Raw genomic sequence first — 25,336 nt, forward strand, 5'->3', positions numbered from 1 at the left:
CTCTCAGTTGGAAGGGGTTAGCCAAGGCTACAAAAGTATATCTATGTAAAATTTTAATAAAATTCATTCTATTAAAATGTAATTAAAGGATCCTATTGGGGGCAGCATGATATGGTGATGGAGACCTCAGCTCAAATCCTGACATCAACCATTACTGGCTGTGGAGTCTCAAGCTCCTTAACCTCTCTGAGCTCATTTCTTAACTTCCCTGAGCCTCAGTTTCCTCATCTGCAAAATAAGGAGGCCCTGCAGGGTCATCCTCTTTCATGAAATGATCCATGCCTGTGGCACCTGGTACATAAAACATAAATGAAAAGTTAACTGCCTCAGCCTCCACAGTCAGTGAATAACCATGACCAACACCCGTTTTTGCAGGTGCTCAATTAACTGAATTGCACTTTGTTGGTAAATCTAAATTTTTATAATGAATTTGTGGAAACTAAGTGCCCTGACAAGAACATTACTGCATATGATCTTTCTGCATTTTCATCATGTCTGAATTCACATACATAGAATTCTCGCACAGATCAAGGTGAGTAAATTACACTGTGTGAAGAGTCTGTGTGTCTACAATACCTGTATGCCATGGGAGTCCAGAGACACAACATGAGAGGCAGAGGGGCCTGGCCCATTGGGCGGTATGCGGTTCCCGAGGCAGAGGGGCCTGGCCCATTGTGCGGTGTGTGGTTCCCGAGGCAGAGGGGCCTGGCCCATTGGGCGGTATGCGGTTCCTGGACTTGCCTTTGATGCTTCAACTCCCACGGGAAGCCTGATTTCCCAACTTCCAACCTCCTTACATACAAACAGAAGGAACATGAACTTTCTATGCCATCCTAAGAGGCTGCGAAAGGATGATACGGGCACTGGATGGACCACGTGGCCTAACTCAGCCAAGGGCCTTTTGTTCAGATTTGGGCAAGAAGTACTTGTTCCAACAGGCCTTTCAAAGTGGTTTTTGGCCACGCCATCCACCTTATTTCTCCCTAGTTCTCCCAAGAAAAGATGAATAGCCTACCCTAAGTTTGTATGTATGCCAGGGCTGCCAACTGCCTCCAAAGACAGAGCTGTTATAATTAGTTATAGCTCTAATTATTGTTCCAGGATATAGCTAAAATTTTGTTAGCTTAGACTTTTTGCTTTTTCATAAGGGTATTCCATAAACATAGTGAATGACACGAGCTACTATGAAGGAATTCAAGTTTGTGGAATCTAGTTCTTTATAATTACAGCATGTAATTCATTTGGCAGCATTTTCTAAGCATTATCAGTGTGTAGGGCACTGTGATAAGTGTGAGACAGAGAGGACAGCCCTCGTCCCCAAGGAGAGAAGGACATACAACACTAATAAACCAAGAAGTCACATAAGCAACTCTGATTACTTGTCCACCTCTACAGGCATGTGTTTGAACATGCACACATGAAATCTGTCCCTCATCTGTCATTAGAAAACAAGTTCCTCAAATACAAACCATCAACTACCCACACCCCCTGGACTTTGGTAACGAGTTCCAGAGGACATTCCATGATGCTCGGAAAGACAGGCTGAGATGGGTAGCACAGAAATCCAAGGACAATTTCACTGAAGCTCTAATTAGGCACATCTTGTTGATCAGGCACCATTCTATGTACATGGGTATGGAGGAAAAGACAGCAGTGAAAATCAGGCCTTTCTGTCTGTACACAGTAGTCTGCTGTCTGGGATAGCTGCTTGCTAGGCCTCCTAACGGCTCCTCGTCCTGCCTCCCCATCTTCTGAATTTGAGAACACCTTTATTCAAATTAAGGGACTCCCATTTTTTACTTCCAAACACCAACTTGCCCTGCATGAGATTTCTGTTTTCCTGGAGCCTTTATTTCACTTCATTGCCTAGCAGTCGGCAATGTGATGGGAACGTTCAAAATATGGAAGATTACGTGGACTGAAATTCTCCCTTGGCCCTCCTGATTCTATTCGGGTAGATATACTTTTATCAGCATGCAATAAATATTTCATACTGAAACTGTCACTTGGAATTTAGTCTTCACAGCTCCACCTAACGCACTGAAAAGCGTCTGGGAAAGTCAGATGTGTATTATAACAAGAACGGCGTGCCGAGAGCCTGCAGCTGGGCAGGGCCCCTCGTGTCGCGTCTAAGCGGCTGGAGAGCAGAAGCACATGAAAGAAGAATGGACAGCTGCTCCCTTTCTGCACACTTATGGGGCTGAAACCAAAGTGGGAACGTCTCCATCGGGATTTGTTTTAGCACTTGAGTTTTTAAAAGTAGTATGGAAAAAGCAGTTTAAAGTATAGATGAGGCTGCAGCTGTCTCTTGCGTATTGAACACTTACCATGGGCCCAGTGCTGTGTGCCTCACAAACATTGTCAGTCTCCTTCACACCCCTAGGAAGGACAGGCAATTATGCCTGTTTTACAGAAGAGAAAGAGTCCCACAGAAAGTCATTTGCCTAAACTCATAAAGCTTGGGAGTGACAGCTAGGACTTGAAACCACTCCTGTTGTACTCCTGGGCCTGTGCCTTCATGGCTTCCCATGGGGCACCAGGGAAAATCAAAGAGTTCCACAGTCTCCTTTCATCGTTCTGGAACTTACCTCATGGATCACCTTTTCTTTTCAACTGACTCTGGGGGTGGGCTGGGGGACAGGAGAATACTCTAGTTTCTTTGGCTTCTTTTCTGGAAAAGGATATGGCCACTTCATCAAGGAAAGGAGGAGTATTAGTTTGAGTGTTTGTTAGTTAAGGATAACAGGACTCACTGGTGTGAAGAAGAGCAGAATCAAAGGACCCCAAACTCATGATGCCAAAGGGAAAGTGAAGCTTGGGAAGTGAGTCACAAAAATTGCCTTCTTTTTGCTCCCAAACAGATAACTGACATTCCCCTCTGTCTTCACATGTGAAATGCAGACTCACTGAGTGCTAGTCAGAGCCTCACAAGGACGGAACCACTTGCCTCACTGCTACCCTCTCTCCTTTTTTTCCCCTTCCTCTCCTGCATACTCTTTCCCCTTTAAACACTGAAGTTCCCAAAACACTCTTTGGAAAAAAAAAGCACAGATGACAAATCCTCCTATGACTTGTGTTTCTTTTTCCCGGGTGCGTCCTCAACCTTGGCCAAATAAACCTCTATCGACTGAGGTCTGCCTCCGTCACTTTCTGGTTTACACTGATCAGCAGCTTTGCTCTTTTCAGAGGCTGCTAGTGCACATCATCTCACTTTGTCTATTCACACAGATACTAGGTGGTGCACAGGGTAGGTGAAGACTGTTGGCCAGAAAGCAAGTCAGAGTCTGGACCAGAACCATCCTTCTGAGTCTCAGTAGAACTCCCTGTGCTTTTCTACCAAGCCAGCTTGACTTGATTAGGCATTAATGGAGTGCTTTCTGCATCGACAAGGCACTGGGGGAATCACAGTGAATACAAACAACCCTGTCCCTCTGGTAGCTCACAGGGTAGGGAGAGGGTGACTTATTAAAAAGCCATTCTAAAACAATGTGATCATGCTATTAAGCGAAGTCACAATCAAGTATGTTGTTGGCCCAGAGGACAACGAGATTTCAGCAGGAAGAAGCGGGCAGGAAGGTCGCCGAAGGCCTTCCCCAGGGGAGGAGGTGAATGCAGACAGAAGTGCACTGGGTGTGCTGTGGGCCTCCTGCTGTGCTAGGTTCCAAGGACATGCAAGGCCCAGCCCGACAGCATCCTGCAATCTGGCTGGAGAGAGACTCATGGTTAGGAATCAACTGGAATACTGCAGAGGCTGGCCATGAAGTAGACTATCATGGGACAGGCCGAACACAGTACAGAAACAGACAGGAGCAAGCTATTTTCCGAGTGGTTCCCTGAACTGCCTGGGAGAGAAAAAAGTATGGTCAATGTCTTGTCGAAATAAGCAGGCTGAGTTTCAAAAATTATTTCCAGTAGGAAAAATACTTTAATATTACAAAAAACATGAACAGCTATACAGACAGCAGTGAGCTTTAAATAATAGCTGAGACTTATTTTGAAAAAAACAAAACACTAAGTTTGGCTCTGTTAAAATAGAACCTGGTTCAAAGCAAGAGGAAAATTTATTTTTGCAATTTTTACCAGCCCCTCCCTTCTCCACCTCACTCCTTCTCACAAGCTCTGATGAGTTCCAGGGAGGGAAACCTCATTCGTAAATGAGGTATCTACAACCTGTCACCTGTAGGAAAGGGCAGGCTCTGTTTTCCAGGTCACAGTACCCCAGAAGTCACGATGATCCATGCAACACTTCTGCCACTGCTGGGTGTCAAAAGCTTTCACAAAGTGCAGCTCCAGGCTTTTCTGAAACAGGCCCTGCTGCTGGGGCCGACCGTGAAGAACCAGCATTACATAACAGCATTACATCATCCAGCTACTCTCCCATGTGCAAGAAAACACACTTGCTGGGAGATCTGGGCAGTCAGGCTTTCCCTTTACAGTCAGTTTAGTCAATAGAGAGGGTCAGTGACGTAGCTCACCTTTGGTCAAAATCCAGCATTCGCCAGGGTGTTTCTGGGACTTAGCAATCATTAGCATTTATTTTCAGAACCAGAAAATGTCAGGCATGAAAGGGACCTTAGAGATCCACTGAACAACCCTCTCTTTACCCACAGGAGGAAGCTGGCCTATGAGGGCTGGCTGCCAGCCAGTGAGGGGTGGGAGGAGAACCTAGGTCTCCGGGCTCACTGGGCCAGCAATCAGTGAGTATTTATTGGGTTCCCACGGCATAGCTATCTCTGTGTGTAATTCCGAAATGCACTCACTTCGCAGTGAAATGGAAGAGCCTATTGAAAGAAATCCCAAGGATCTCAACAAGGCAGTTAAATTTACATTGTAACAACAGAGCCAATTCATGAAAAAATTCTTGTGCTATAAGGGATCTTGGAAACCAATATGCTCAACTCCTTGCTTTTTACAGGTGAGGCCTAGAGGTAAGGACTTCGTGGTAATGCTATCATTAACTTGTGACAGACTTTGAAGGGGAATCCTTATGACTTCAGGGTTGTGCTATTTTTATTCCACTGAGGAGGCGGGAGGAGTGGGGAGAAAAGTGCTTCTTAGGCTGGATGAAGTGGAAATGTTTGGGGAAAAGAAAGATATGTAAAATACTGATTTAATTCCACACTAGCATTATTTAATCAAACTAAGGTCATTCTGGTACCACATGTTAGAGAATTCTTAGAGCCTTTTCAGTATTCATAACTGACCAATCCATGAAATCGCAGCTTTAATTACCAGACTGGGGAAGATACAAAATTTCTGACACATCACTTGGCTCTGGTATTTGACATGACTTTAGAGAGACTCAGTACCAGCTACTGAGTAAGTGTTATTGGGATTTAAATTTAGGTGTATCTTGCTCAAAACCTCTTCTCTTATTCACCACTCTTATTACATCTCAGGGAGGAAAAAGTCACGCCGTTTTTTAGACTGACAGATGCATAATTAGGAGAGATCTTCCCAACAGCACTGATGAAACTAGCCTTCACATATACACAGGCGAAATCCAACCAGTCCGAAAAGAAAATTCAGCTGTAGCTATCAAGAGCTCAGGAAATGAGTGCATGCCCTCATATACACAGTGGGCAAGGGGTCATCACTTCCCTGCCACCTCAGAAGGTGCAATACAGAAATACAAATTAACACAAACAAGGGGGAGCCCCTTGGATTGTCCTTCCTAAAAGATGTGACACTGTTCCTTTGTCATCTTGGGAGAAGGTCTGCATAAGCAGGACTGGAGTCAACTTTGATTACTTGAAAGGACAAGACAAGCAGTGAGGCATCAAAAAGCTTCCACTTAAGGGTACTTCAGTGATAGCTTGCCTGGAAAAGCACAACTGGAGCTGCAGCCTTCAGATCTACAGGGAAATTCTGAGCAAATACTTCTTAAATAAGGTGGTTGAACTTTCACATTTTCAGAGTGTAGTTTTTGTATTTTTTTTCTTTTGAAGGCAGACAGACAGTGTGTTTTCTGATAAACGATAAAGGAGCCTGGCCTCTAGGGATCAAGCTATTCATGAGCCTACAGAGGTAAGTTGTTACCTTCTAATAAGAGCTCTAAATGAACAATTAGAAAAAGGAAGCATGCATCTTGCCACCGTCTTTCATCTTCAATGTCTTGTCTTCCTTCTGTCAAGGTGAGGCCACCCATAATCGGATCCCTCTTCTGACAGCTGGCTAACAAGCGAGAGTGCATATGGGCCCATCATTCTCCTAATTGTGTGTCCTTGGGAGAATTACTCCAGAATGCCAGGTCTGAATTTCCTCACCTAAAAAAATGAGGATAAGAGTTCCTTTCTCTTAGGAGACACTGAGACCACGTATTTAAAGTGTGGAGTACAGTGTGTGGTGCACGGTGTGTGTGCAGGGAAGCAGCACTGACAAGCACACATCACCACTGCTGTCACTACCATCAGAAACGTGACTCTTTACAGATGTGGTAAATTAGGCAAACAGGCAACTTGCCCGAGATCATGAGCTGAGAACTTCCGCTGCTTGCCTCTGAGACCCATGTGCTTTCTCTGCCAGAGTTAATAATATCTGTTTCCACTTTAGGTGCTTCGGCATCAAAACAGCTCCTCAAGGAATTCCACAGTGAATGATATGAGGACTAAATGGGAGAAGGATGATATCATAGTAAAAATCCCCAAATGAAACTCTTGCACAAGTTTTCTATGCAGAGCATTACTGCTGCCTTCTTCGGGAGCTCTCCAGCACATGGAAATACACTAAAGGACAATTGTTGTATATGAAAGACGCACGGGGAGGCAGGCTTCTTTTAGAAAGGAAATGGAATCTTGTTTGATGCACATTATCCTTGGAGGAATCAAGCAAAACTAACAGGCAGTCTCCAACCGAATGAGAGGCATTCCTTCCACAGGAACGCCAACTATGGGAATGCTGTTGCCCAGACTTGAGGATTTACTAGAATTTCTAGAAACAGCAGGGAGGAAATTAGTTTAAATTCCTATTTGAAGACATCTTTATATGGCTGCAGAGGAATTATATATTAAATAGATTGAAAAAATGAATGTCATTCAGGGGCCAAGCTATAAAGCTAAACAAACTGTCTCATTGCCTTGCATTCTTAAACTTCGACAGGGGGCTGGGGAATTTTCCACTCATCTGGAAAAACTTCTTATATCCAAAAGACATAGCGTTCACTTAGGGGGCAGTTCTGGTCTTTGTATGTAAATTCATGTTGCTTTCCTGAGGATTTTTACTGCAGTCCAAGACAGAATATTTAAATCTCCTTTGCCTCTGATAGGTTTATTATTACTTTTTATTATTATTATTTTTGAGATGGAGTCTCATTCTGTTGCCCAGGCTGGAGTGCAGTGGCGCGATCTCGGCTCACTGCAACCTCCATCTCCCAGGTTCAAACAATTCTCCTGCCTCAGTCTCCCAAGTAGCTGGGATTATAGGTGCCTGCCATCACACCCGGCTAATTTTTTTGTATTTTTAGTAGAGATGGGGTTTCACCACGTTTGCCAGGCTGATCTGGAACTCCTGACCTCAAGTGATCCACCCACCTTGGCCTCCCAAAGTGCTGGGATTACAAGTTTGAGTCTATTATTACTTTTTTATTACACCCAGCCTATTATTACTTTTTAAATATGTAGATTGATCCCTTGATTTAATCATAATTGATCTATAAAGGTATAAGGGAAAGTACTGCTGGGGTGTGCTTTTAAACTTTATCCCTGTTCTATTAAATGAGTGAACAGATGGGACATTTAGAAGTGGGAAGAGTGCTATGTCCCCGAAGGGTCAAAATGAGAAAGAACATTTACAAGGTCCGAAGGACCTCATAATTCCATGGTAACTCCCCACTTCATAATTACACGGCATAGAGTGGGTGCTCAGTAGGAAAAGAAACCATGGGCAATGGAATTGTAAACTACACAGTGTGTGTCACTTATCCAGAAGATGATGTGGAACGTAGCTGAGAAGCCAACCAGGGAACGGGGAGAAGTCAAACCAAGACAGTGGTATAAACTTCAGATGGGGCTTGGGAAAAGCATTTAAATCTCTCTTTGCCTATCAGTTATTACATGATTGTTCTTCAAGTGTTATTTCATTTTCTTTCTTTCTTTCTTTCTTTTTTTTTTTTGTTGAGACGGGGTCTCGCTCTGTCGCCCAGGCTGGAGTGCAGTGGCCAGATCTCAGCTCACTGCAAGCTCCGCCTCCCGGGTTTACACCATTCTCCTGCCTCAGCCTCCCGAGTAGCTGGGACTACAGGCGCCCGTCACCTCGCCCAGCTAGTTTTTTTTTTTTTTTTAGTAGAGATGGGGTTTCACCGTGTTAGCCAGGATGGTCTCGATCTCCTGACCTCGCGATCCGCCCGTCTCGGCCTCCCAAAGTGCTGGGATTACAGGCTTGAGCCACCGCGCCCGGCCGAGTTATTTCATTTTCTTTGGAAGAAACTGTCTGATCAGAGATATATTCTAGTACTGGTAACACATCTTCTACCAGGAAGGAAGAAGGCTAACAGCAGAGGTGCTAACAACATGAATGAAATAATTCAATTTTCTGTGCTTCCTTCTAACAGAAAGGCTAGATGAAGAGAAGTCTATGGAATCTATAATGGTATAAATATATAGCTGGCATATAACTTTGTTCATCTGCAGCCTAAACTCTGTAGAGTTAAGTTCTCGGTGAAAAATGGCCAAGGAAAACTGGGCACAGAGTATTTCAGTCTAACATGTATCAGTAGTTTCTCTAAATAGAGAAGAAGGGGACGGATATTTATGTGAATGTTGAACCATGGGATTTTAGAACTGGCAGCAGCCTTAGAAATTACAGTATAATCCTTTGGTTTTACAGATGAGAAAACAGAGGGCTCACAGATATAAATTCACTAGGTTCAAGCTTCAAATAACTTAAGCTTCCTATCCCTAAATACCAGCGTCTGAAGAATTTAATTTCATTCTTCCAAATTAAAAAAAATCAGTGACTGGCTATAGTTCATTTTGAAAAAGAAGGGGTTTGTTTTTATTGTGGAAAAAACACAAACCATAAAATTTCTCATCTTAACCATTTTTAAGCGTTCAGTTTAGCAGTGTTAAGTATATTTACATTGTTGTGAAACATGACCAGAACTTTTTCATCTTCCCAAACTGAAACTCTGTACCAATTAAACAATTTGCCTTTTTCTCCTCCTCCAGCCCGTTATTCATCATTCTACTTTGAATTTCTACAAATTTGACTGCTTTAAACACCTCATATAAATGGAATCATACAGTATTTTTTGTGTATGGCTTATTTCATTTAGTGTTAAGTCCTCAAGGTTCATCCATATTGTAACATGTAACAGGATTCTGTTACTTTTTAAGGCTGAATAATATTCAATTGTATGTATATACTGTATCTTGTTTATCCATTCATTGTTGGGCATTTGGACTGATTCTACCTTTTGGCTATTGCAAATAGTACATAATTACTTTCATGTATTTTAAATGTCCCTTAGATAGGGATTGACTTCTCTTTATTCCACTAAAACAACAGGCACATAAATTTTATAAATTCTCTCAAACTATCAAATATTAACAATACTTAAGTTAAATGCATACAAGTGGAGAGATACAGGGTGCACTATCTGTTTTCCCACAAAGGACCTCAAACATACCTACTTCTTCTCAGGCTGTTACTTTCATTCAAGTTTTAACTACCATCTAGGGCACTGGAGTGGATATTGCAGTGACTGACAATGAGAGAAGGCCTGGTCATGATTCACCAGCTTCTAATTTCACAACAGCACTTTCAAAGACTGAACCATATAATAGCAAATAAAGGTAAAAATAAGTATGGTTTCAGAGACTCAACTACCACTACCCCAAATAGCAATAAATTCAGGAAATTACTTTGCTTAGTGTTCTACAAAAGGAAAAATAAAGTGTAAGCTAAGAAACACTGAAAATGCTTCATCTCACACTGACATTAACAAAAATGGATACTACGTGTAATATTAACCCCTTTTCCAATAATCTTTAATGGTTGTACATAGTGTCTGCTCTTAATCTCTTACAACTGCAGATTCTGAACTTGAGTGTAATACATCCACTATTTTGAGTTGCTTAACTAAAAAAGCACTAGCTTAAGAACAGCTGCTGCGGTAGAAAACAGTGACCCCTGAAAAGCTGATGGGAAGATGGGAACGACTCCAAAACCCTACCATTATCTAGAATTGGAACACATCCAGTTATCTTCTTACTGCACAATTATGTACTATAATAACAATATATTTTTCCATCCAAATACTTAGATTTTGCTGAATATTCCTGAAATCATGATCTTAATTCATGTGTTCAGGGGAATCTCATTAAAATCCAGAAATCCAGTTCTGGAAACTTCTCTGGTGCATTCCCATTCCTGTTTCCCACTCCCATTCTCAACACTCTCTCTCTCTTTTTTTTTTTCTCTTTTCCTTTTTTTTTTTTTTTTGAGATGGAGTCTCGCTCTGTCACCCAGGCTGGAGTGCAGTGGCGCGATCTCGGCTCACTGCAAGCTCCGCCTCCCAGGTTCACGCCATTCTCCTGCCTTAGCCTCCAGAACTGGGACTATAGGCACCTGCCACCACACCTGGCTAATTTTTTGTATTTTTAGTAGAGACGGGGTTTCACCATGTTAGCCAGGATGGTCTCGATCTTCTGACCTCGTGATCCACCCGCTTCGGCCTCCCAAAGTGCTGGGATTACAGGCGTGAGCCACCGTGCCCGGCCACAACGCTCTCTTTTACTTTGTTTTCTCTAGACATGAGGCTATGAAGCTAACTCTACAACAAAGATTACAACTCTATTTCAAAATGCTTAGAAAATATTTTCTCTTTGGTGAACACTAAACCTCTATGAACTCCACAGGGAAGGGGCGCCCCAGTGATGCTGATGCTGCAGGTCTCTAGAAGATGCTTGAAGAGCAGGTGCCAACAGACAGGGAACAGTGACACAAAACAAGGTACACTAGAGTTAAAAACCAAAGGGGAGTGGCCTACTGCAGAACCACCTATAAGCCAGGGCAGTTTACTGACAGTTATTCTAACTAATGCCTTGCAAATAGGGTCCAGAGGAGTATCTTTATTTAGAACAGCAACATGGAGAAAAGTACAAAGACAAAAGCAAAATCTGGCTGCCTTTTGGCTCCTGTTTCTGATGTGAAACACCTAAGAAGCCTTGTCTATTGTCTGGGGTAGAAATCCTTTGGTGCTTCTTTGCCGCTCAGACTGTTGGAGAGCTATTTGCCCAACCCTACAAACCACCCAGGTCTGTCCATTCTTTCTGGCTCCAGCCAGTCTGGACATAAAAGACCTCTCAAATCTTTCTGATCTCACCCCGGGGGCAGACAGGGAAATTAGGTTTAGTGGGGGCTAGCCCAGAACTTGCTTTCAGCGGAGAGGGAGAGCTTTCAGGGTCGGCTGGCTTTACAGAATCATCTTATATGGAAATATGGAAATAACGGCAGTTTATCAAAAGGTAGAAGAACGTCTCTGCTAATTCTGGGATATGACATGATGCATGAAGTTGGAAAGAGATTCGAGACTGACAGACTGGATGGTAATTTTCCAGGGGAGATGTGGTCCAAGAATGTTAAGGAAAGTGTATGTCTGGCTTCTACTGAGTGGGCCATAATCACGGGAAATGAGCAAAAGGAGGCTGACTTGCTTATCACGAAAGAAAAACGAGCTGCCACTTCTTGGAATGAGTAATCCTTAAGCGCTGTGTGAATGCTAACAAAGGCTGATGTATCTAGGATCCCTCAGGGTTGCCACAATGAAGACGAAGATCTTGCACATTAAGGACGCAAAGGAAGAATGAATGACCTCTGAGGAGAGCTGAAGTGGTCCTTAAATATCATTGGAACAAAACGGGAGGATGACTTAAGACCATCCTTCAGTTTCTACTGACTCAGGAGCCCATGTCCTTGAACTTCTGAGTTTGCTCTAAGGAGCTAGAAGACCTGAGCGCATGCCAGGCCATGTGACCTTAGACAAGGCTTCCAGATTTCCTGCACCTCGGTTTCTCTACCCAGAAAACCAGATCATTTTTGTCCACAGACTTATTTTAAAAAGCAAAATTTACCAGGGTTATGGGACGGGGGGTGGGGGGGTATCCCTCTGAAGAATGAGTGGAAAGCAGGGGGAGCAGGTAAGTATTGTGGGTGGAGAATTTCAGTGTGAGCACTGCCTTTACGGGGTGCATGTCTGGCAGCTGGAAAAGTGGCTGTGGGCTTCCTCACTGGTGGAACCGTGAAGCTGGGATCCATGTGCACCTGGGCAGGTGGGGCTTGGAGTCCAAATCATCAAGTGGAAGAGAGACTTGATATGAAGACTATCATAACTCCATGAGGGTTAATATGTCACGATCCCCATCAGATTTCCATACTCCTTTCATGGTTCATTCCTTCAGGAGGGAGACTGCGGGTGGCCAAAAATACACCCTGATTTTGGTGGTGTAGACCCCGTGACTGAGGTGTATGACCTCAGGGAATATACTTCATGCATTTAGTTAGTCAGTGAAAACTTACTAAGAGCCAGCTCTTGGTAAGGATGTTCTTACGTGGGATGTACTCGATCCTGTGGATAATAACATCAAGCATTTGCATAACATTTACTATGTGCTAGCATTATCCCAAGGGCTTCGCATATGTGAGTGTACTTGATCCTCACTACCACCCATAAAGTAGGGCTTACTTTCATCTGCAGTTTGCATCAGGCATTGAGAGGTTAAATATCTTGCTCAGGGTCACTTAGCTAGCAGGCTGAGTCAGGACGTGAACACAGATGGGCTGGCCCCAGAGTCCATGCTCTTCCCCACCCAGTGGAGATGATGACAACGACAGGGGAGATCCCTATCCTCATGGCCCCTGCTGTCTTGCAAAAGAGGGAGAAAACAGACAAGGCCACAAGTGATGTCATAGTAGGTACTGATAAGTGCTGTCAGGAAAACTAAGGCAGGGCAGGGGAGAGAGAGTGAGTCTGTTTTATATAGTGTGGTCCCAGGCGGGCCCCTATGGGAAGATGAAATCTGAGCACAGGCCTGGGTGGAAGGGGTAAAGGGAGCTACAGGAATGTTTGGAGGGACTCCTCCAGGCAGGGGGTGCACAGGCATTGAGACAGGACCAAGTTCATGGAAATAGGAAGAGTGAGGGAGAGGAGAGCAATGGAGGGCCTCTGGGGACCTCAGACGGGCTTCAGGTTTTATGTTAGGGTGCCATGAAGCAAGAGCCTGGAAGGGGTTGAGTGGGGCAGTGGCCCAATCTTTCTTTTGAAAAAGATCACTGTGATGGTGGTGTGTGGAAAACAGACCGTGTGTCGGGTGCAGTGGTAGTGGGCGCACCCGGAGGACAGGTCAGAAGGCTACTACAGCAGCCAGTTACAGAGGACAGTGTGCAAAAATACAGATTCTCCACCTCACCATAGGCTGTTAGTCGAAAGGCAACTCATGCCAGCTTGCAGCCAGATGGCTTGAGGAGCCACTACGCCTTACACCCTAACTACGGTAAAGGCTGCATGTGGATTCAGGAAGAGTCTTGACATGAAAGGGAAGGGAGTAGAAACTTCCTAGCTGCTGCTGTCTAACTGGTTCTCTGAAGGGATGAGAACGCTTTCATCCCTGAGGTGGCGACAGCATGCTGTTCTGAAAGGTCGCTGTGGAAGCCCTGGTCCGGCAGTGTGTATTCTCCATCAGGAAGGTGCAGTGGACAGGCTGCCCTGGGGAGGGCGCCCTTGCCCTGCACATGCCACTGCTCCAGTGAGTCTGTCCTGGGCGGGGGAACTCACTGGGATGTCAGATGAGGGCCAGTTTAGTCTTTTGTTTTTTGTTTTTTTTGAAAGGGTGGTTTGAGCATTTCAAACCAAGAAGAGACACAGACAAATTAAATATAGCAGGAGAAATGATGGCACAGATTATTTACAATCCCCCTTTTCTAAGCAGTTTATACTCTGTATAATACAATTTTACGCTAAAGATAAAACCTGCCTGTTTTGCCAACCTCTACACACAGAAAGTGCCAAAGAACAAAATCTTTCTGCGTTTATGCAAAATAAGAACTCAGCTGCTTGTTCTTCTATGCTCCACTGCTAAAGGATCTCATAAAATTCAACTACTGGTGACTGGAAATGCCATTGTTCTAGAGTTCAAAATGTTTACTCACATAAATGCCACTCAAAATATATATAAATGTACAGATCAGTTTCTTTTCTGAGTACCCTACTATCCTCATGGCTTCAGAGATCATTTCCCAGGACTGTCTGAGTGTGGCAGTTTCTATTACTAAATAGCTGTAGAACTCAAGGACGGTTATGAGAATCCAAAATGCTATTCTAGAAAGAACTGTTATATTATGTAGGCAATATAACAAGACCTTTAATCCTGACATAAACTGCAAAGTATAGTTTCAAATATTGCTTCTTTTTTGAATTCTGTTTAGAGTCAAGCATGAAGAAGGGTCAGGGAAAGATTATTATCTAATTTAATATCAGCCAAGCTGGCATTTCCTGATGATGCTAAAGCCCTCTCAAAACAGTACAGCATAACTTACAGAAATGGTAAAGGGTTTCCCCTCCACACTTGATAAACACATTTCCTGCAAGTAAAAGAGAAACACGAATGGAAGCAGAAATGGAGTTTATTGCGTGATTGCTGCTAAGTCCAAGAAAAACAGCGAAAAGGGTGTTTCTTAGACAGCAAGAACACCCATCGGTGGACGGTGACTTTAATCTCTGACGTTCTAATTACTCTTGGGGATGTTATCAGACCGCCCAGGAGATCAAGCCGCTGCACATGCTCCACCCACTTCACGAGAATGAGAAAAGCCCCACCCGCCTCACGAGAATGAGAGAAGCCCCGCCCGCCTCACGAGAATGAGAGAAGCCCCCCCGCCTCACGAGAATGAGAAGCCCCGCCCGCCTCACGAGAATGAGAAGCCCCGCCCACCTCACGAGAATGAGAAGCCCCGCCCGCCTCACGAGAATGAGAGAAGCCCCGCCCGCCTCACGAGAATGAGAGAAGCCCCGCCCACCTCACGAGAATGAGAGAAGCCCCGCCCGCCTCACGAGAATGAGAGAAGCTCCCCCCACCCCCCGCCTCACGAGAAAGAGAAGCCCCGCCCGCCTCACGAGAATGAGAAGCCCCGCCCGCCTCACGAGAATGAGAAGCCCCGCCCGCCTCACGAGAATGAGAGAAGCTCCCCCCCGCCTCACGAGAATGAGAGAAGCCCCGCCCGCCTCACGAGAATGAGCAAAGGAAGCACAAGGTGATCCTTGGCACTTCCACGAAATGAAAACACGCCCTCCAGGGTCCTTTATGTGGTCAGCACCCAAGCAGCTGACTTTACACCAGATGCACCTCCCATGAGGCTACGTAATTCAGGTTCACCACCCACGATGGTGTCTTCAAGAAAAGGGCCACTTTGTTTATCTTGAATTGTGATTAAAAATACTAGGAAACGGAGAATATATTTATACTCTGAAATATATCCAAGTATGCATGTGCAATACATCTTATAAAAACTTAGCTTTCAAAGTAATGCAGAAGTTTCTCACATTTAAAGTATCAGCTTTCCAGAAGGATACACTTCCTAGAAATTCTGGAAAGCTGATATTTAAGTTCAACTTGAATCTGAAAATATGAGAGTTCACCTTTACATGTCTGTATTAGTACAAGGAACAGAGTTTCATGATCCTGCTCTGTAAATCCCCAACACCAAAAGCACTGCTGTCTAATCAAGGGGGATATGTCAAACTTTAAAGCTCTTAATGAAAAACAGAACGTCACTGAACCATCTTACCTGTCGACGAATTACTTCAAGGTCTCTCTTGGCTTTATTCACTAGGGTTTGAATTTCTACAGGATCCTTTACATTTTTATTTTCTCTGAAGGCATCTCTTATCCTCCTGACAGCATATGTTCTAAATGAATTCAGAGGAAAAAAAAGAAAAGGTGTCAGTGTGTCTGAGAGTATGCTTTCAAATGAATTTAAAAGCTTTTCCTTTAGAATTAAATCTTCCCCTATGGATAATCCACTTTGATCTTTGCTCGTGGCGCAGGCAGATCCATTGCCATTCTGGGATGACTAAGCAAACAGATTTAGGAAAATAAATCTACTCTCAACAAGTCACATACAAATGGCAAACTGCTACTGAAGAGTTCCTTAGATTATTGGTTCTTTAGCATTATTCACATCTGGCTTCACTCCCTTTACATGGATAATTGAACCTTTAGTGTACAGACATAAATCAAGAATTCAGAGGTTAGCTGCAGTGATCCATGATTGTGCTACTGCACTCTAGCCTGGGCGACAATGCAAGACCTTGTCTTTAAAAAAGGAAGAAAAAGATTCAGAAGTTAAATGATGCTCATATTTGCATGTACCCAGATAGTGACCTATGCTTTCCAATCCTTGTCCCATCTTCTGGCTCTCACTTCCCTTTCTGTGGTCCACATTAGGATCCCACCACAGTTGAACCTGTGGAATTGGACCAACATGCTTTCTTTTCCTCCATCTTGAAAGTGCACACGCCTACCACCCACCCCCAACCAGACAGATCACCTGCAGTGCAGGACAGCAGTTCCACAGCAAGGCTTGCGGATCAGACAGGCCTGGGTTTGTCGTCTTGCTCCAGCTCCTACTGTTTGTGTGAACTTGGGCAAGCTTTTTAACAAAGGGCCATGTCTCCTCATCTGTCAAAAAGGCATAATACTGCTAAGTGCTGCTGGGAGGATTTGGCTTTATAACATGGGTCTGGAATTTGGCCCAAAGCCTGTTATATAGAAAGACTCAATAAATGAAAGCTGTTCTTAACACTTGTTACACCTTAATGCAATTAGTATTCCCTCTCCTCATGCCATAACCTTGCCTTAGTCCTGCATCTTTACAGTCACACCACAGTGTATGTACAGAAGGTAGAGTGGTCTGGATAATTAGCCACAACAGACAACTCAGCAGTCCTTAGACACAGTCCCACACTCAGATGGCTATGGCCTATCTCTAGCTCCACCCCATCTACTCCAGATTGAAAGGCACAAGACTAAGGAGAAGCAGACTGACTCAGACATGTGAGACAACATTTTCTCTATTTTTTTTTTCTTTTTTAGAGATGGGGTGTCCCTCTGTTGCCCAGGCAGTGTCATGATCATAGCTCACTGCAATCACAAACTCCTGGGCTCAAGTGATCCTCCCGCCTCAGCCTCCACAGTGGCTAGGATTGTAGGCACCTACCACCATGCCTGGCTAATTAAAAAAAATTTGGGGGGGGATGGGGACTTGCTATGTTGCTCAGGCTGGTCTTAAACTCCTGGGCTCAAGCTACCCTGCTGCCTTAGCATCTCAAGGAGCTAGGATTACAGGCACACGCCATAGTGGCTGGTTCTCCAGTCTTCTTAATGATCACAGACTGCTCTGCTTTTAACCTTGAGCACTGGTTAAAGAATCCGTGTGATGCCAGCATTAATATTTAGCAACAGAAGAATGGAAATATAGGCAAAGAATTGAGAAGAAGGGAATATCAATTTCCTTGGGAGCAGCAGGGAGGGGGTGTTAGGAGCTCATACCACTTACTGGGAAACTTTATCTTAAAAAGGACAAATTTTGTTTTAGATAAAGTTTTTTAAAGTAAAAGGGCATTTTACATTAAAAAATTCAAATGTCAGGTCTATTTGCATTTAAAAGCAAGAGTAAAGCTAAATCTTATAATATTAGGAATCATAAAGAAGGGAAGAGTTTAGGAACTGGTACTTTCAGAACGTAAGACACTGCTGAGACTTTGATCTTAACCCTCTGTGAACCAGCTGGAGTATTTCAGAGGAGCTGCTGGGTGCTCAGTATCAATCCTAAAGGGCTACAGTGATTGGGCATGGAATCCATGTACTAGCAGCTGCTACATAACTGGGGCTCATTCACTTCTAAAGAGATATGGGAGGATTTTACAAATAGAATACATTGGATACAGACTCTCCTCAGGTGCAGCTGCTAATCTAACAAGATTTTAGATAGCAGCTAGGTAAATTAACAGCAATTTCTGGCACACTTTCTTACATTGCCTAATGGCTATTTATATAACAGTATCACTGTTCTTCTTGACACCCACACACTCCTCTAAAGCAGTTTCTTTTTTGGCAATGATGGCAGCAAAGAGGGGACAAAATAATTTAATTCTAATATTTGTTCCATAGGCAAAATTGGTTTACAACATGAATTTACCTCCAGGAATCGTCTATTGTTTCACTTTTTCATTTCGTATGCTGCATGGGTTTCTCAGACAAACAAATGGGCAACAGTAGTCACCGCTAAACTCATTTTTCGAAAAGCTAGTAACTAGCTTAGAATAGCTAGGAAAAAAAGGAGTACTGTTTGGAATGTAAAGACCTAAGGTCTTCCAAAGTTTAAGGAAGTGAGAAAATAGCTTAAAACACTCAACAATTTATATCAACTGAGCTCAAGGTCCAGGGTCCGGATATTCTGCTACGTATTCTTGTTTGCTCTCCAGAGTCCTTACGTAAAGAAAAGAAGCTCTAGATCTTGGACTTAAATGTGTCTAAAGCAACCAAGAGTCATGATTCAAATTTTCGATGCACTTTTGAGATGAATGCTGTAATGGTTCCCTCCTCTCTGTCTTGCTCTTTCTGCCCCACTTACAGCACCAAGTGTTATTCTTTGCCCTGAGGGAAAATATTTCACTGGCTCAGAAACACAAAACTCCTACTGCATGAACAGTTGATTCCTTAGTTGTAAGAATTCTTATTTCAAATGATCACAGCTTTGTGAAAGTCATTACAAATTTGAGTGAATCTTCAAATTTGGTGGCGGGGGCTAATCACCAATTATTTCAATCCTGGCCCTGCCCTGGTTTTTACCATTTTTTTTTTCTTTTTTCTTTCTTTCTTTCTTTTTTTTTTTTTTTTTTCAGATTCTGGCTACCAGCTTCTTGACCATACCACTGAGCAAGAACATTTCAAAGAAAAATTTGCAGATGTTGCAGTGAAAATGGCAGCTAGCTGCTACACAATGCCATGCATTAGGATGATCCTAATGAGTCAGATGCTGTCTGAATACAGCATGAAAAACTAACACAGAAAGGGCAACACAACCAAATACAAAGCAGCAGCCCCACATCCACAGAAACGGCGAGGTGATGATGTTCTCACGCATACTGTCCTTTCCACTGTCCTGAAGCTTGGCAGTTTCTTGATGCTTCTTTGCGCAGGAGAGTCCCATTGGGCTTTCCTTCTCCACCCCAGCCTTTGCTTCATTCTGTCATTAGATCTCAAGTGCCCACAGGTTCTTTTTACCATTGCAAGGATTATACTCTTTTCTGAGATTCCTCCACTCACTCCAATTTCCCAGCTGCACAGCAACACAGCAGGCAGTAACGAAAGCTCGTTAGTGTTTGAGGTTCTGCTTTACTCTATCCCGTCCCAGAAACACCAAATGCAGCCAGAATCACAGCCTCTGAGCACTTAGAGGCTCATATCAGCTTTAGCATCCCACGTGTGATGTGGAAACCAGCTAATGTAATGCCTTTCATTTCTGTTATCTTCATCAGCATCTCAAGTGCTGGTTTCTCTGTGTACCCATCCTATAAACACATCCTGCCTTTTCTTGGTCCTCTGCAACCTTAACTCAAGTATCCTAGGAACAACAAAAGCTCAATCCTTTCTACTGGCCTCTGTGGGGCAAACTCATCTACCTCCGATGACTTGGAAGGACACATCCTCCACCTACTTGCCTTAACTGAAATGTGCAAGGGGAAGCTGCTAAATTCTAGCATGTCCCCATAGTCCACAGGGCCCAGAGGAGGGTGCTGGTGTATTCCGGGAGCCTGCTGCTGCTTCCAGATCACTGATTCACCCCATGCATCTTTGAGGACATGCCATCTGACAATACTGTGTTGCACGCCTCCATGACACTGTTATTTGTTAATTTCTGGAGGTCAAGTCTTCATATTCAAGTCTTAATGTCTAAAGAGCACTCATTGCAGTACACAGGCCATCAGTTTTAGGTTTCTTTTTTTAGAGACAGGGTTTCACTGTCACCCAGGCTGAAGTGCAATGGCGCTATTATAGCTCTCTGTAGCCTCAAACTCCTGGGCTCAAATGATCGTTTCCGCCTCACCCTCCCAAGTAGCTGGGAATAGAGCAGCATGCCACCACGACCCGCTGATTTTTATTTTGTAGAGACAGGGTGTCACTATGCTGCCCAGCCTGGTCTCAAACTCCTGACTTCCAGTGAGCCTCTCACCTTGGCCTCTCAAGGCATGGGGATTACAGGTGTGAGCCACGGTGTCTGGCGTAGCTACTCCTTCCTAAGCTCCTTTGTGGGCTCATCTCATTCTGCTGCCCCTTATATGCTGTATTCTCTAGGGCATATATGTGAACCATTTTTCTTATTTATAAGATCTCTGCCAGTAACTGCATCTGTCAAAGGTTTCACCTGCCATATAGATGCCATTGGCTACCAATATTTCTCTAGTCCAGACCTTCCTTCTGAGGTCAAAATCCATATACCCAATTGCCTTTTGGACTTGTCAGCTAAAATATAGACTCTTCCAGTGAACACATTCAAAACTGAAGTGCCCGGCTGGGCAAGGTGGCTCATGCCTGTAATCCCAGCACTTTGGGAGGTTGAAGTGGGCGGATCACATGCTCAGGAGTTCGAGAACAGCCTGGCCAACATGGTGAAACCCCATCTTTACTGAAAATACAAAAATTAGCCAGGCGTGGTGGCGCATGTTTGTAATCCCAGCTACTCGGGAGGCTGAGACAGGAGAACTGCTTGAACCCAGAGGCAGAAGTTGCAGTGAGCCGAGACCATGCCATTGCACTCCAGCCTGGGCTACGGGTCAAGACAATATCTAAAAACAACAACAAAAACCAAAAACAACTGAAGTGCTCATGATGACCAGTATTTCCTTCCTCATGTAGGAGAATCTTCATGTAGCCAACTGCCCAAGTCAAATACTTAAGAGACTCATCCTAAATTCTTTCCTTTCCCAGAACTCCCTATATGCAGCCAATCATAAATCTTCCGATGTTAACTTTCCACATCCCTTCTAAATCACCTCTATTTCTCCAACTCCTCAGTCCCAATCTTGGCTCAGGCTCTTCTCTCTCAAAGTAATTTAACAGTCTTGGGGTTATGGTGTATTTATGTGTGTGGTGTATAACAAAATGGATCATGATGCCTACGGAGAGGAAGCTCAAGGATCATTTGAAGGTCACACGGACTCTGGGTATATAACAGAGTGAAGAAGAGCAGAAAGCTTCTTTCTGATAATGTGAGCTCCTGGTACAAAGTAAGCCCCATGTAGCAGGAACTCTAATCTTTCTGGCTCACCACTGTATGTGTCTGGCACAGAGAAGATATTCAATACATGTTTAATGAATAAATGAGCTTATCAAAATACCATAGGCAATATCAAAAAGAACTTCAAGAAAAATATCAATAATCAATAATGAAAACAAAACCATGAAAAAAGGGTTTGCAGCAAAAAGATTAAAACAACTTCTAGAAGGCAATGATTACAAAATTCACAATTAGAATTTACTCAAGAAATACATACTAAATGCCTACTCTGTAAGCATTATGCCAGGAGCTGGGAATATGGTGGAGAATAACTGGGGTGCTGGTCTCAGGTTTGGAGGGTGACAAGATCTGTAGATAAAGAGATGATATAAGAAACAGAAGCTATTCCAAGTTAACACAAAGGGCCCAAGGGGACTGATTTGAGGTAATGGAGTGGTCCTTCTCTTGAATGTGGCGGTGTTTTCACATCCCCTTAGGTTTGTCAAATCATTGAACTGTACACTTAAAATGGATGCACTTTATTGTATGTAAATTATTCCTCAGTAAGTTGACTATTAAAGTAAATTAAAAAAAAGTATAGAAGTTATATTACATTTGTCCACTTTTAAGAAGAGCAAAACAAGAAAACACAAAAGAAAGATTACAATGTTGGAGAATATGTACATGGCTGACGGAAGCAATAACACTGAATTAAAGAAAACAGAAGACAAACTAGAAATTCAAATACAAAGCATGGAAAAATTAAATATGTTGGTGAGAAACATGTATTAAAAAATTAACCTTCAGAATAGGGCAAAGGTATATAATCTATGAATAATAAGTGTGAACAAACTGAACTGCATAGGTAATTAAATTTATAATGGAAGGAAATGTCCCAGAAGTGATTATAAAAAATTGAGAAGACTCACCACTGAAATTTAACAACCAGAGGACAATGCCAAGATATTTACTTATAAAACCCTGGACTCCAAGGTTAAGAGAAAGAATACTTTAAGGACAGAAAGAACTTTAAGCAGTTAATATCGAATGGAATACAGATAAGCACATCCTCAGATACCTATTTTCAAATCTTCAAAGAAAAGGGCTGCTTTCCACAGTCATTTAGCATTGCTGTTTTGAGGGTACAATAGGTTAACAAAAGAATATCATCAATTAATGATACACGCACCATGCACCGAGTAGTGTGCTAAGTACCTGATACATATTGATCTCATTTAATCCTCACAAACTACAACTCAGAGAGATTTAAAAAATGTAGGCCAAGATCCCGCATGTCTTGTAAGTGGCAGAGCTGGGTTCTGAACCCAGCTGACTCTAGAGCCTGTGATTCTCAACCCTAGGCTATTCCTCCTCCACAGGTCGATAACCCCTATCCAATCTTTGTTAAGTGCTTGGTATAAAGCCAAGTAGTTGTCCATTTGAAGAGGCATTTAAAAAAATTGTTTCTGGCATCACAAAACTTAGAAAGGTCATCTAACCTTTCAACTCTGCTTCAAGTGTTCCTACAAATCGTTCAGCGCCAAACATCTCTTAAGAAAAGACAAATGGATGAGAGCATTTCAAGGGAAAGAACTATTAATAAAAGCACTAGGTGAAATAATTGAGTTTAATTGTTTTAAAAAGGAGGAGGGCAACCAATGGAGGCTTGTGCAGTGGGAGGTGAAATTACCGTGAGAAAATCCATTTTGGAGATCAAAGCTTCGGGTTTTTGGGCAGTTGTAAATAAAACCTATTACACACTTCCCTGTTAAAATTCCCAAATGGTTTTCCATTATCTTGAGATAACGATCAACTGCATTGGCATGGACGGCCTACAGGACTCTCTGGATTCCTGCTCATCTCTCCTACTCCATCTAGCAGCTTCCAGCAAGGACCACCAACTCTGGCCATCCTGGAAGACTTGCAGTCTCCCTGGCTTTCTCTCCTGGAGGCCTGCTATTTCTCCAAACATGGAGCGTCCTTCTCCAGCTGGATTCTTGGCTAACTCCTATTCCTCTTTAAAGATCTAAGCCAGTTAGAAACAAATATGACAAAATATTAATATCCTTAGAATACAAATAGCACATATAAATTGAGTAGAAAGACAATAAGACCACAGTAAATAAATAAGTTGGATAAAACAATAACTCACAAGAGACTACAGAGTGATGAAACAGACAGATATAGATGTGTGAATGTTCAGCCTCAGTCACCATCAAACAAATGAAAATTTAAATGAGGCATCATTATGTGTCCACCAAATTACCTGAAGTTTTTGAAAAGACAAAGGAACAGGTACACCCTGCTGGTGTGAGCACGAACTGGTACTTCCTGTGAAGAAAACAGTATACTAATGGATGGATACTGATGTTCTTAATATTTTACCCAGTAATCTACTTTTAGGGATCTATCCTACAGAAATAACCTGAAATATGCAGAAATATACAGAATGATGTTCATTTTAGATTTATAAGCATTAAAAACAGAAACTACCTAAGTTTTCAATAATAGAGAATTGGCTACATAAATTATGAAATTATGTAGCTTTAAAAACAGATGTTTCAGGCCGGGCGCGGTGGCTCAAGCCTGTAATCCCAGCACTTTGGGGGCCGAGGTGGGTGGATCACCTGAGGTCAGGAGTTCGAGAGCAGCCTGACCAACATGGTGAAACTCTATCTCTACTAAAAATACAAAACTTAACCAGGGATGGTGGTGCATGCCTGTAATCCCAGCTACTCGGGAGGCTGAGGGAGGAGAACCACTTGAACCTCCCTGAGAGGCAAAGACTGCAGTGAGCCGAGATTGTGCCACTGCACTCCAGCCTGGGCAACAAGAGTGAAAATGTCTCAAAAAATAAGCCAGGTGCTGTGACTCACACCTGTAATCCCAGCACTTTGGGAGGCTGAGGCAGGAGGATCACCTGAGGTTGGGAGTTTGTGACCAGCCTGACCAACATGGGGAAACCCTGTCTCTACTAAAAATACAAAATTAGCTGGGCGTGGTGACGGGCACCTATGGTCCCAGCTACTCGGGAGGCTGAGGCAGGAGAATGGCATGAACCTGGGAGGCAGAGTTTGCAGTGAGCCGAGAATGAGCCACTGCACTCCAGCCTGGCCAACAGAGCAAGACCCCAAATCAAAAAAAAAAAAAGATGTTTTAAAAAAACGTCAAGGGCCAGGCGCGGTGGCTCAAGCCTGTCATCCCAGCACTTTGGGAGGCCGAGACGGGCGGATCACGAGGTCAGGAGATCGAGACCATCCTGGCTAACACGGTGAAACCCCGTCTCTACTAAAAATACAAAAAACTAGCCGGGCGAGGTGGCGGGCGCCTGTAGTCCCAGCTACTCAGGAGGCTGAGGCAGGAGAATGGCGTAAACCCGGGAGGCGGAGCTTGCAGTGAGCTGAGATCCGGCCACTGCACTCCAGCCTGGGTGACAGAGTGAGACTCTGTCTCAAAAAAAAAAAAAAAGTCAAGTCACAGGTAAAAAAGATGTAAGGTGGAAAATCATTCTCCCTCTCATTCCTGTCCCTTAAACAACCAGTTCTCTCTAGAGGCTATCATAGTTGGCAGTTTCTTTCACAGCTTTCTGGAGACATTAGGTTCATATTAAAATCTGTACGTGTACCATTTTTTTTCTTTCACAAATGGTAGCCTTCTAAACATACTGTAGACTTTTAATTTTTAAATGAAAATCTATCTTAGTGATCATTTGATAATAACACAAATAAAGGTGACCAGTTTTAAAGACGGTGATATCCTGTTGTGCAGATGAACTAGAATTCATTCGGGTAGCCCTCTTCATGAACGGCTGTTTCAGTTGTCTCCAATTTTGCTACTACGAACAATGCGGTAATCAGCGTCCTTGCGTACAGTAGCATCCTGTGCATGTTTATGTGTGGGATGGATTCTCTAAAGTGGAACTGATAGTTCAAAGATAGATAAATATTTTACTGGGCAAAATATTATAAAAATTGTACATTATAAGGCTATTTTCCTCATAGGAAGTACAGGTTTATGTCCCCAACATCTCTGCCAACACAGTGCATCATCGAACTTTTTGATC

General features: G+C 43.2%; 1 protein-coding gene across 2 annotated transcripts in view; it reads right to left on the reverse strand.

The window, feature by feature from the left end:
- The window catches only part of LYRM4 (LYR motif containing 4), a 156,967-nt gene that overhangs the window by 96,287 nt on the left and 35,344 nt on the right, over positions 1–25,336 (reverse strand). For both annotated transcript variants that reach the window (XM_033216112.1, XM_033216113.1), the window contains exon 2: positions 15,781–15,901. In XM_033216112.1, coding sequence (XP_033072003.1) covers positions 15,781–15,901 — 121 coding nt within the window. The remainder of the gene's footprint in view (positions 1–15,780; positions 15,902–25,336) is intronic.

Source organism: Trachypithecus francoisi, unplaced genomic scaffold, assembly GCF_009764315.1.
Source record: "Trachypithecus francoisi isolate TF-2019V2 unplaced genomic scaffold, Tfra_2.0 Lachesis_group10, whole genome shotgun sequence".
Classification (NCBI taxonomy): Eukaryota; Metazoa; Chordata; class Mammalia; order Primates; family Cercopithecidae; genus Trachypithecus; species Trachypithecus francoisi.